The 13,375-nt window shown below is 41.7% G+C and overlaps 2 protein-coding genes across 2 annotated transcripts in view; both read right to left on the minus strand.

Moving 5' to 3' along the window:
• Window positions 1-2,805, minus strand: part of LOC116387502 (SPRY domain-containing SOCS box protein 4-like) — a 77,425-nt gene extending 74,620 nt beyond the window's left edge. Inside the window, exon 1 of the mRNA XM_031854676.1 lies at window positions 2,601-2,805. The gene's annotated coding sequence lies outside the window, so the exon portion shown is untranslated. The remainder of the gene's footprint in view (window positions 1-2,600) is intronic.
• A 1,643-nt stretch (window positions 2,806-4,448) lies between these two features.
• The window catches only part of LOC116387500 (solute carrier family 25 member 36-A-like), a 17,621-nt gene continuing 8,694 nt past the window's right edge, over window positions 4,449-13,375 (minus strand). Inside the window, exons 5-7 of the mRNA XM_031854673.1 lie at window positions 8,513-8,579; window positions 8,111-8,400; window positions 4,449-7,125 (exon numbers count right to left, since the gene is read on the minus strand). Coding sequence (XP_031710533.1) covers window positions 6,932-7,125; window positions 8,111-8,400; window positions 8,513-8,579 — 551 coding nt within the window. The 3' untranslated portion in view covers window positions 4,449-6,931. The remainder of the gene's footprint in view (window positions 7,126-8,110; window positions 8,401-8,512; window positions 8,580-13,375) is intronic.

Consider the following 13,375-nt stretch of genomic DNA (forward strand, 5'->3'; position numbering starts at 1 on the left):
TGAGCTGTGTTTTAAAACACAGCTCATACTTACAAAATGTTGGCTGTCTTTCCAAGTTGTCTCGTGTGTCACTGAATGACGAGCACGTTGAATGCAGATGTGCAATATGTCCCGCAGCGGGCAAGAAATTGACCAAAAATCTGATCTAAATTTGTACGCTGTGACCAATATGTTGATTAATTGATGCACAATAACACTGAGTTAACTCCTTGGCGGTTGTTGCTTTTGACAACTGCTCGAAAAAATAGCCCATCTCTGCATCACTGCATTTAAATCAGTACTCTGACATCACTGGCACCCTTCTGTACCGGGATACTCCAACATGCTTCAGGCAGAACTTCCACTATCTCAGTTTAAGGATCTTTTTTTTTTTTTTTTTACCGCTCTATACATAATGCCAGTCAGTATCTGTTCAGTTTAAGTAGCAGTGACAGGGTGTGATAAGACACAGCAGAGTTAAAAACCCTTATCTGGCCTACGAGCCGAATCCCATCTGTCTCTCTCCTCACACTGACTCATAATGCTGCTTATTAGCCCCTCTGGAGGGATAAAGGGGAAATTGGGAGATTTTTAAAAAGGGAGGGAAAGATCAGGAAATAAAGACCAAGAGAAAACAGATTAGGAGGGAGAGAGCTGAGCAGGAGAGAGAGAAAAATGCAAAGAATGCACGAGACTGGAAAAAGGCTACATTTTATAAGGAAAATGTAATTGTGCTGGCGTACACTGAACACCGCAGGTGTGAACAGGAAAAAATGAAACCATCTGAAATGTTAAATTCAAGATCGAGGCAGTTGAATTATCACTTTGTATATCAGCACTGAGATGTGAGTAAATAGCCTCGAAAGCAGTTTAGCTGTCCTTTAAAGAGTAAGAGACGAAAACAGTTGAAGTTGAAGCACCGGCGATGGTTCAGAAGAAGTGCACTATAAATGGTTAAAGTGTCGGTTCGGTACGTACACAAGGAGTGGCAGCAGTCGAGATGTCAAGATTTGAGTTAATAGTCATTAATTGATGTTTAGAGGCTGAAGCTGGAAGGTCAAAGATAGTGAGTGCACTGTAAATAGTGGGAGTGTAAGTTCAAGAGCTGAAGAGTCAGGAAAGAAGAAAAGGCAGAGTGAAGATGTGGACAGGAGACAAAACGTTGTGGAAATAGACAAGCGATTTAGGGGGAAGTGTTGTGGAAGCAAAAAGAAGAGGGTGAGATTAGGGAAGTATATGGATAGAAGATGAAAGGCAACGAAAAAGAGACAGAAGCGGTGAGCAGACTGCTCTCCCGTAGTGAGCGGCTTTTCAGATCCAGCGGACAGATAAATGACACCCTGTCAATATTACAATGCACCATTTCCTCCACCCCCTCCTTTTCTACATCCCTCCATCTCTCTCCCCACCAACCACCCCTCTCCCTTATATCGACAAGTCCTCCATCAACCAGCAGACTCCACCCACCATCACCCACCATCGCGCACACACACACACACACACACACACACACACACACACACACTTTTTTTGCCTATTACTTTATATGAAACCAAATTGGACATGTGTATCCCCTGTTTCAACTATTCTCCCTCTTCCACTTGTCCTCTTCTGACAATCTCATCCTTCTCCTTTGCCCTTCTTTTACAAACCATCCCTCTCTACTCCTCTTTCCTCTTTCCTCACCTCCCCTGCTCTTACCAGCTGCTCTGCATTGTCCTTTCCATCTTAGCTGAGTAAATATGAAGGTGTAGTGGCCACAGAGAGAATTGAGCACTCATTGAGCACTGTGAGGAAAGTCATTGTTCCTTTAAAAAAAATAGTATACAGACACCTATACCTCTCTAAAATCAAAAGCTGGTAACACTTCCTGTGGCAATTGTATTAGGATATTAAGCATCTTTAGGCTTACACAAACCCCTCGCTCTTTTATTGAGCAATATTAGAGCATTTTACCCAATTAGGACTCTAAAAACTCCTCAGATTAAACCATCTATAGGACAGCTCAGTTTTGGTCGACCTACTCACAACATAGACAAATGCAACGTGTGACAAGGGGCCTCAGGTGGCTTCATTTTAAAGGGTCACGAGCGTTAAAGGCTGAAAACCACCGGTATACTTCTTGAATTCATGGTGTGTCGTCGTCTCCCCCCCCCCACACACACCCCCACACCCCACACACACACACACACACACACACACACACACTCAAACAAACGCATCACATTCAGGCAATCAAGAGATTCAGTCAACCTTTCCATCCCATTACTGTGTGCTGTGATGACAGATGAGGTGCCATCTCACACACACACACACACACACACACACGCACACGCACGTGCAGGCATACATGTTCAGATTCACATGTCTAAGTATTTCTAATGTAACCTGTGAGATCGTAAAGCACATATGAAATATAACAAGAGGCGACCAACTAAAGGTAACCCGCGCCGCGCTGTAGAAAGAAAGGGAAGTGGCATTTGAAAGTAATCAGCCAGTCAACGGCCTGAATATTAATTACAGAGGCTTTTCAAATAAAAGCGTTCTGCTACAACTAACATTAAACACAACCCATCGTCCACAGCAGTCAGCTCATCCCGTGTAAAGAGAGGAACACTCACCGAACTCGTCTCCAAATCGACACTTTTCTTTTGAGGATTTATCCGCGAGTTATCGGAAGAACCGAGACCCTCTCCTTTTCTCCGACGATGATGACAACAACGACAACCTTGTTGCAAAGATGCTACTTGTGTTTCTGCGACGTCTCTTTCTTTGTTGCGGTGAACTGCTGCTCGATACATGCACACACTCGGATGCAGAGTGTCCGTTTACTCCGCTGGTCGGGCGCTGATTGGTCGGTCGCTTCCACCACAACACAGAATTCTGCTCTGACGCGATTGGCTCGAGCTCCAATGATGCGTTTAGGGACTACTCGTAAACTCAGGATCTTGTTGTACCAATTTATAGAGTTGTACAAAAATATTACTAACTCTACTCTCCCACCACTACTTCCACTACTGCAACAGCTTCTACTGAATTAGTATCTACTTGTAGTATAATTACACTGAAACTGTCATGACACAACTCTATGTATCACTTACACTTTCATGTTTTCAGCCCCCGCTCAGTGTTTGAACTTCAGCTTCAGATCCTTTGAGCACTTTCACTTGACGCTTCACTCAGCACTTACACTTAAATGGACACTTTCAGTTCCTAAACGAAAACTTAAACTTATTCCAAAACTTCCATTTTAAGTGTCTTTAATCAATTTCTTTCAGTTACTGTACTTCTACTTTGTTTTGCCACCTTTCTACATCGCTCTCAGTAAAAAGCCATTTTCAGTTATTACTATCTCCAGAATTCCGACGGCCTGGAAGGTTTCATCATCCCCACGCTTTATTCCTCTGTTCTTGGGCACATCCCCAGACTGTGGTACCCAGCAGAATGATTATCACTAAACTAATCAGCGGGTTAAGTGGAAGTCAATTTAGATACATAACCACAAGATCAATGGACTGATCTGCTATAATATCTAAAATCCGGGCTGTTTGGTAAAACAGAGCAGGGCTGATTCATTTGCATCGAGTTGTAATTTGGGCCTGTGTGTGCGCATAAACAACCTTAACAGCAGCACTACACGATCGATACATACTCATGTCTTATGGCCTTTTGATTAATATAAGTCACGGAGTCCAAACACGCCATGTATGATGATGGATTATTCCATTTTCCATCCACCCATATTCATTAACTAAATAGAAATAGATTCCTTTATTGGCCTCCCATGTTTGAGCATAAAGACATGCGCAGTGATATTTTGTGTGTGTGTGATTGTAAATGAGAAATCATTGAATTCAGTACATTGAACTTGTGCATTGGTCAATTCTCTCAGGGGCCATTTGGCTCCACCTGGTGGTGACAGTAGGCAAACACAAACAGGTCTTTCGTCCCCACACTCACTCTCTATACTTCCACTTCTATACTTGCAGTCTATTAAACATCCGTCAGTAACACATGTTGTGATTTATCATTAAATAATTATCCTAACATTCATAGAATATTGTCGTCTTTTTAATTCTAGGGGTTACAAACTGCAAATACAGAAATAAATAAAAAACATTTCTAATTTTTGTTGCAAGTGGATTTTTATTTACTTTAATGTTTAAAAACAAACAAACAAAAACATCAACAAGTGAGCTGGCAAAAAACAATCTTCCAGGTCAATCTTCCTCCAACGCTGCGTCCTGTCCAAGCATGCAGGAGAAAGATATTGAATTGCATACGTACACTGAAATGAGAGTTACAAAATGAAGTGAAATGTCTGCACTGCTTGTCCAGTTGTCTGGTTATTTCACATTTTGGTAACATGACCTCTAGTATTTTACTGCAATGGTGCCAAAAACATAAAAAACGAATAGAGTTTTACAGGAAAACATGGACATTAAAATGAGTCAGCCGTTTTTTTTTTGTTTTTTTCCCAAGCACCGACAGCAATTCTGAGCGAGCAACATGTCAATGTAGACTGAAAATCAATAACTATTACAAGTTACAACCCAGGCCTTGGTTTGCCTCGGAAGTTATACTGCAACAAGGGGGGAGGGGGGGTGAGAGCATTCAAGAACTTCATGCCTGAACACGTCAGGTTTTCAGCATTTGGTGAAATAAACACAATACTTTCTTTAAACATGGAAACTGTGCCGACCTAATCAATTCCATGTGGAGAATGAGAGGCACAGAGCCCACAGCGGCTGGGCAACAGAGGTTGTGGAGGGAGGGGCTTTAAATGTCATGTCAGAGGATGTTTTGATGATAAACAATATCAAAAATTGATTTGATAAGGTGCTCGGATACAATTTGAAACAAATACATGTGCCAAATTTTTCCAAAAGATAATTCTTTATGTATGCGATATGAACTTTATGCTTTAAAAAGGGGTAAATTCACAGTAACAGATTAGCTTAGTTTTCAACAGTCCTAACTCTGTACGGTGTTGTAGAGATGATTCCAGTTGTTAAACTTTCACATTAAAATACCTCCATCTTGATATTCTAAACATGCTGCTATGAGAGATATGAGCAATGTAAACATTACCAATGATGGAAACATCCAAGCTTTGCAAAATGGAACTTTTCTTTTGGACCGCTAAAAACGACTAACCAACGCACACTAAACGCTTACACTAAAGTATTTCTCTTGCAGCATTTGTTAGCTTTAGTGTTAACACAAATGTTGGCTTGACCGCTTACAGCAACATACAAATACAAATGAACTCACAGTTTATACTGTAAGAAAACCCAGTCAAGCAAGAACTATATTCATGTCAACAGTCACTGTCAAACAAGGTTAAATTGCACAAAAAAGATAATGACATGTTGCAAATGCAAACTACAGCATGATCATGCGCGGACCTAAGAACAAAAACAATAAATGATATGCATATACAGTATCTATATTATATACACACACACACATTTGGACATCCTTCACAACTACTGAGAACTCTAAACTGTACAATATATCTGCTATAAGAACAGTTGCGCAAAATAACATTTTGATATACAGGAATACTTTTTTTCTTTTACAATGTACAAGTTCAAACTGTCCACACAAGAAAAATGCAAAGCACAAGCCCTAAAAGGCCACAAAAGTGCATGTTATCAGGTCAGCTGGGAGCCACTGGAAGGAAGGGCTGGCATGAGACTGGGAAGGAAAGCTCCCAGTGTCGCACAGGAGCTTTCCCACACTCCCAACCGCAGTGTCCGGTAAGATGAATGGTTAGTGGAGGGAAATCTGGAGTAGATATCAGCTATAGATGCAGGCACACATGACCGCAGATGAACAAACACATTCTTAAAACATAGTTAGATCATCATGGTGAGAGTGACCAACATGTCACACACACACACACACACACACAATGTGATGATGAAACTCCATCAACATTCTCCCACTACAACATTTCCCCACACCGTCACATTATATTTAAGTAGTGGCACTCCAATAGTAGATACTTAAGTGTCGGTACCTTTTGGACAATCACACACTTTCACATCTCTAAAAAGGACACGTTGGTCTCATGTTTCCACACAAGATTTTTAAAGTCCTAAGCAGTGACTGGGTGCAGGCAGAAGCTGGCCTTGTATGCCAACCTTATTTCAGTTTTAACAAAGAGAAACTGTCAACACAGAAGGCAAACTTTCACCCGAACCACGTCACCACCAGGCCCCGAGTTATAGAGGAGTAGAACACTGAATGTCAGCCATCACAAGCTCATCATTGTGTTTTCTTATGTGTGGCCACTTAGCTCACCGCTGTGTATGAACCTCAGGCCTGGGGGGGGGGGGGGGGGGGGTGCTTGAAGCCACACTTTGTGTCGTGCAAAGATGGGTGGTTCAGATGGTACAGGAGTCTCACCGCACTGAAGCAAGTCCAGCGCAGACAAATGGTGCCAAGTAGTGTGACATTGACCTACATTTAGTCATCATCTATCCTGTCACACCGAGTGGTCTCCAAGCATTCCCCGTGCACAATATCATCTCTATCCAAGAGTGGAAAAGGCCGTTTTTCACTCTCCACTCTAAAAGGAAGGATGCAAAATAAAACCCTTGTTAAGGCCACTGAAATGTGCTTAAAATGTATTCCTTTAGAGGTACCGTTGGTTGAACAGGTGCCAAACTCTTTCCGTGTCTTTCCCGTCAGTGCCTCTTCTCCTCATCCTTCCCATATTACCTCTTCTCTGAACTGCAGTGACCTCTATCTGTTCCTGCAACCTGATAAAGGGAACTTGAGGTGATGATGCTCATATGGTAACAAAGGGCTTTCCTCCCTCTTCTTGTCCACAAGAGTATTTTTCGGTTTTCCTTTGGTCTTCATTTTGACATTTAGTCCACACCTTCTCAGTCACTTGCTAACTGTCCCCATCTTTAACCAAGAAGGAGACATAGCTGGTGGGCTAGCGGCTGAGCAGGTAGACCACCACCTCATAGGTGCACATCATGATGGCAGTGTTGGGGATCTGTCTGACGAGGTGGGTGGTTAAGCCGCGGTACAGTGCCCGGTATCCCTCCTCCTTGGCCACCGTCAGCAGCGTTTGGAAGAACGAGCGGTACTTGCTGCCTTCCTCTCGTAGCCGTGTGCGGATCACCTCTGTAATTAGACAGAAGAAGAAGAAAAATTGTGTTAAACACGCCGATGGTCACGAGAGGTTCTTGTCAGACTTTGTGTGTTGTTTGGTCTCCCCTGGAGCTAAATTTCCATATCTGACACTCTCAAGAAGGCTTACTGTTATAAGCTATTTATTCATCCATCTTTTAGTACACCAACTGTCCCTCTGCCTTATCATAACCTACTGAAAATAAGTTAGCAGGGATATTGTTTTTGTCCCAGAATGACTTTAGACAGTCCTAACAGAAGGTTTCTGAAGAGTTGCATTCAGCTGTGGGCTGTACGTAGGTGGAGAAGGAGAGAGATATTTATAGCATAAGTGGACCATGATAAGAGAAAGTGAGACGTTGCCTCACTGAAAATGTAACATGATTCATGCTTTCTCATTGTGAAACTACAAATTATTGTGTTTACATTTATAACAAACGATATATTTTGTGCTAATTGATGAGCTTTTAAAGGTGCAGGTATGTTCCCTATTTTAAGCTAAGCTAATTGCCTCCTGATTCTGGCTCCGTACTTTACATAAATATCAAGTATAAGGATAAATCTAATGATATTTTAGTTGTGTGTATTTTTTACAAAACACATGAAAGACCAAATCCAACAATAATTTGATTCCACTAACAAGTATTTTGCTTGTAACCAAAGGCAATAATAGATTTCTTGCCTGTGCCATATAGTTCATTTGTTCTTCAAAAACTATTAGAAGCAGATCAATGAGCCACACTTTTACACTGGCTGACGTGTTTCTTCAAGATGATGAAGAGAAAGAGTAGATCCCCAAAAAATAGAAATTTGTACATAGGTTAAAAACAACCAGCATTTGTTTTTAAACAAGAGTATTTAAGTGTGACCTGTTTTTAAAGGTTCATGCCTCAAGTAGAAATCAGTGAAAATAAGAAAAATATGGAAAACAGTGTCAGCCTTATCTTTTGGGAAAAGAAAGCGTGAGACAGAAGGTTACCGTGAGGGTATGCGATGGAGGAGGCACAGGTCTTGGAGGTGGCCGCTGCGAGCATCATGCCCACAAAGTCTGACGCATCTTTGACAGACTCCTCCTCTTCGTCCATGCTGCCGTGGGCCTTGGATTCCACCAGTTTACGCTTGATGCTCTCATAGATGACAAAATGGATAACAGTCTCAGAGATGCCAGCGTATGAGGCCGACATGCCCCTGTAGAAACCTCGCAGGCCGTCCATCTGGTACACCCGCCGAACGCAATCAAATGCATTCATTCGCCGCTCACCCCGGGATCTGTAAGACCAGAAAACAACGCAATTTAATTTATTATGATCATTATTATCAGTCATGAACCCGTTCCACTGTAGCGTCTAGACCTATGACGTACAGGTTGGATGTTCCTCACCTGGTTTCCAGCTGCAGACGGGTCTTGATCAGCCAGATCGGATTGGTGGCCGTGATGGCGGTGAACCCTGGGAATTTCAGAGGGGGACAGAGGTTCAGACAGATGCAGAAACATCTGGAAGAACACCATCTATTCAACCATATTACATATTCTATACTGAACAAGGACAATGAGAAAGCACTTCACTAAACAGGATCAACTCGCTTCAGTGTTTTACTTTACTGTGAGACATTTCAATACTGTCATGGAGAACTATTGCACAGATGATTTGAAACAAGGTCTGAATCAATTCAATCTTATTTTGAAAAATCATTAATTCAGTTACAGACAAAAAAATGAACTTTTCAGTTTCACATATTGATCCTCTTCATGTGAAATGCAACACAGGTGTATGTAAACAACAGCTCTCTTCCTCAAGAAAAGCGTCTGAACTAACGACAGTGCATGAAGGCAGCAGATCTAACTGGAGACATTGGGAGATGAGGCCGAGCAGCAAAGTCATTTTAGGCCTTTGGGTTTGGCAGATTGTTATTAAACTGCAGTCTGATTCATTTTTTTGAAACGTTAGTAAGAGCTCTTGTGTTTCTCATTAAAATAGTATGTTATCAAAACATAAGTTTGTCTTAATGAGCTAACGGAGGCGGACTGTTTTAAAATATTACAACACACAAAAGCATCAACCCTTTTACAAGAACATCTGTCATTCACAACATGGAAGGTTTGATTCCTAGTATGGACTCTGGTCGAAATTCAGCGATATAAACGTGCTCCATTCATTGGTCAATGAATGAACATCTTTATGTTTATTTTGTGACATTTAACAAACCAGTAGTTGACTGGTTAGACACTAGAGACAGGCTGTTGGCCTGATACTAGCACAACTAGCACAACTACAACAGCACAGAGAAACAAAATGGTGCCTGGAAAAGATTCTTCGATTATTAAAGTTGTAGGTCACTGACATGAAATTTAGCGCAGACTATACTTCCTAATGGTGGTGGGAAACCTTATTCTATATGTTCATCCGTCTTCACAAACCGATATTAACGTTAGCTTAGTTTGACACTGGGGTCACTCAATAATGGGGTCCCTGAAAACGCATTAAAAATTCACTTGTGTCCACAGAATATATATTAAGTAATCTAAAGTTTGCTATGTAATGTGTAAAGTTAATAGTGAGCACTTTGCATCATTATGAAATGACACAAAGTGCATAAGGAGGGAGATAAAACATGGCCGTTTGCAGAAAACAGCTAAGACGAGGGCGAGTCTAGAAGGAGACCTCAGTCACATCTAGTGTAGCAATGCAACACAGCCCTAGTTTAAGGCAACTGGTTGAAGAAGAGAGGAAGACACAGGTCTGATGGAGAGAAGAAGAGAAGAACAAAAAGAGGAAGAAGAAAAAAGAGGGAAGCAGAAGGAAGTAGCGTCTATGGCGTGTACTCACGAGGGAGGGGCAAAGCTCCTCCAGCTCCTCCCCGCTGCAGCTAGTAGCCTGCAGATATGGGGGGCACAGATGGCGGGGGTCTCCCACCCAATCAAGCAGGGGTGAAAGCTTTACAGTAAAGCCCTAAAATAGACACAGGCTTTTCTGTACCACAGTCACACACAAGCAGCAGTCACATCCACCCCCAACCCCACCAACCACCCCCCCCCCCCGGTACTGTACAGGGCCGACCCCCCCCCCCCCCCCATCTTTCCCCAAACTCTATCCCCTTTAAATTACTCTTTTAAGTTAAATTGTTGTACAATTCTTTTACTTTACAATGTATCCCTCCCTTTACTCCTTTTATCGAAAAATGTTGACTGAACAGAAGCCAACCCAATCCAAAACTCCAGCTCCATCTCACCAGAGCGAGGTAAAAGCACAAACACAAAGGCAGAGAGTTAAATTGAAGAGGTACTCTTCATAATCCTTGTGCCATTATCAGTTTATAATCTACATATTAAGAGAAATAATTCAATCAAATGCTTGTTATATAAAAAAGGTAGAAAATTAAGAAAAGCAGGAGGAAATGCTAACCTTGTCGGTGTGTCAAACAGACTCTAAGCGCTGGACAATGGTGATGAATCATTTTGATGGATCATTTGTTGAATATGTGATGACATCAGGATGAAGTGATTGATCATAGTAAAGTGAATCAATGAGGTGGAACAATGAATGCAACTCAGCGTACTCCATAAACCTCTTGAGGCCAAACCTCATTCTGGAAAAACTGGGATAAATCTAAAAATAACAATTTGGTGTCCCTCCAGAGAGCCAGCCTGCTTCTAAAAAACACATCAAATAACTCATGAAGGAGTTATTGAAGTCCACACAAAAGGACCGTGGACATGGCAACCACAGAGGACAGCAGTTTTTGAATTTTCAGGAATTTAATGTTAATTAAGTCTCAATATTTATTGTAAAATATACAGCTTAACGTTGATGATTGTGCATCGTATAACGGAGAGGCCTGTTTGGTGTAGCTGTTTTTATTATGACAATTCAACTCTTAAATATTGATGTCACTATTTATTATTAATGGGTTTCTTTGCTCAGCTTAACAGGACATGTGTCCATTAATATGAATGGACAGGAAAGATTTGTCACAATTTTTCCTCTGAACCAATAATGTTCAAATAAAATTTTTTTTGACAAAATTCCTTAACAAAAAGCAACTTCAGAAATATGTCTGGTAGTGGAAGTGAACCACATTTGCCTGCTTGGTCATTTAGATGAGCCAAGAAAAAGATACATACGAGCCCACACAGGCTGACTAGTCCTTGAGCTGTGCCCCTGTGAGGAGCTGCATCTGCATAAGACCCTTCTCTAGACACATAACGGTAGTTTGACCTACATTCAGAGAAGGCAAATATGTTTAGATTAACTGCTGGAAGAGATAATAGGTCTAAGTCAGGAAGTGGGACCAGCCTCCCTTCTCAGAGTGCAGGGTAGCCCACACGTCACTGCAGGGAGGTGATGTGAGGCAATAGCTCCTTTCACACAGAGAGTCCACAACACTGCCATAAAGAAGATCCGCCACGGTGTGTGACTTTAGATAGCATGCCGAAATTACAGGAGCAAAAGAGGCGGGATGAGAAACACGACAGTGTCGGTGTCTAGTGTGTGTGTGTGTGTGTGTGTGTGTGTGTGTGTGTAGTGCCAGCTGTCCCTTATCAGCTCTGTTCTGCGACTACTTTACAAAACCAGAAGCAGCATCAGGGACAATTTTAGCTGTTCAGCCACTGAGGCCTTCGTTAACTCTGCTATCTTTGGATTATGTGCACATGAAAGACAGAGACAATAAGTATATCTGTGCAGTGACAGTGTTAGACATTTGTACTGTATAGTACAATTACACAGATATTCAGTTCAAGGTACTTAATGAATGCAACGGTCATCATGATGAAGAAATGTCTGCAACATAAAGAGAAAACTTTTCTCCACACTTACCAACCTAAAACTCTTCTATGTGTTGTGTTGAAGCCCAACTCCATTACATGTCTGTGCCTTCACTGCATCTTGTCCACATTCAAGTAATAATTTGTGTTGTATGGGGGTTTAACTGTGTATGTCATGTCAAAATAGTGCCAGCCTTTTGGATGACACAGAGATATGGAGTCTCCTTGAAAATAAGTGAGTGAGGGACTAATGATGTTGATGGATGATGACAAAAGGCACAATGGAGAACATCAATTAAAACCTTCCGTAGCAGTGACAAGGTTAGCATTTCTTTTGTGCGGACAACATAAAATCCACAGAAGTATGTGTCATTACTTTAGCTTTACTATGTTGATGGGACAAGGCAACAGGCTAAGGTAAAGGGGGAGGTATGTGTCAAGACTAAGCAATAGTAAAACCTTATTAAAAAAAGAGCCTAAAACTACAAACCAGCAGCAAACACATTGCCATAAGCAATGGTAATATCATTACAAATGAATAACCATTATGAACTTTCTAATATTCATAAAAATCACCATGGTTTTCATCATACCAGTGTAAAAAAATGGGATGCTACCTGACGTGTCCGCCCGAGTGCCAGGGGCCCCGGTTGACCTTTGGGGGCCGTGCTCTCTCCTCTATACACACACAGAGCAAAGAAGGGGGCCCAGACCACACTGTTTAAGTCACAACCGGGATGTTAAACCATTTACAGAGTCCTCTGGAGAGGCCTCGAAATGAAAGAATAAAAAGAGGAGGGAAAAGGGCAAGGAGAAAATAAAAATAATGGAGGGCAACGGGCTGGGAGAGGAGGAAAGCACAACCTAAACTTTGAGGACCATGTGGTTTTCTTCTTTTTGTCAAACAGCTAAAAATATATACAGTACATGGTGTAAATGCCAGAAATGACACATTATAGTAAGAACCTGACTATTTTGTCTCCTCAACTGTATGTGGGCTGGCAAGGCCCCCATGAAGAGACAAGAGACTGTATTATCTGGGTAGATGTTTACAGAAAGGAAACACTCAGATAAAAGCTGATGAGGATAAGTAGCACATGTGCTATGTGGCTAGCATGGTTGCAGGCTGCTTTTTTGGATAAGTGCGTCTTTCGTGGATTGGCTTCACAGCAAACTAAGTGAGGCTGTGTCCACCATAATCAAGGTCAGTTTGATCCTGAGAGTCTTAAATTGTGCTTTCTGATAAGCCCCCTACTGTTTGTATTTAATATTTCTATACACGAAACAGCTAAGTAATGCCTACTTATAACAGACATCATTTGTTAGCTTTGGCATGCTTTAGGTATTCACATTCCTTTAAATTAGTCAAAATCCCACCATCCCACACATGTATATGGAGAGGGGGGGTAAGGGGGGGGGGGGGGGGGGGGGGAACGGCGGGGAGCAGTAAAATAGGGAAGAGGAAGAGAAAAAAAAAAA

This window comes from Anarrhichthys ocellatus, unplaced genomic scaffold (assembly GCF_004355925.1).
Source record: "Anarrhichthys ocellatus isolate YVR2014 unplaced genomic scaffold, GSC_Weel_1.0 scaffold15, whole genome shotgun sequence".
In the NCBI taxonomy this organism is placed as follows: Eukaryota; Metazoa; Chordata; class Actinopteri; order Perciformes; family Anarhichadidae; genus Anarrhichthys; species Anarrhichthys ocellatus.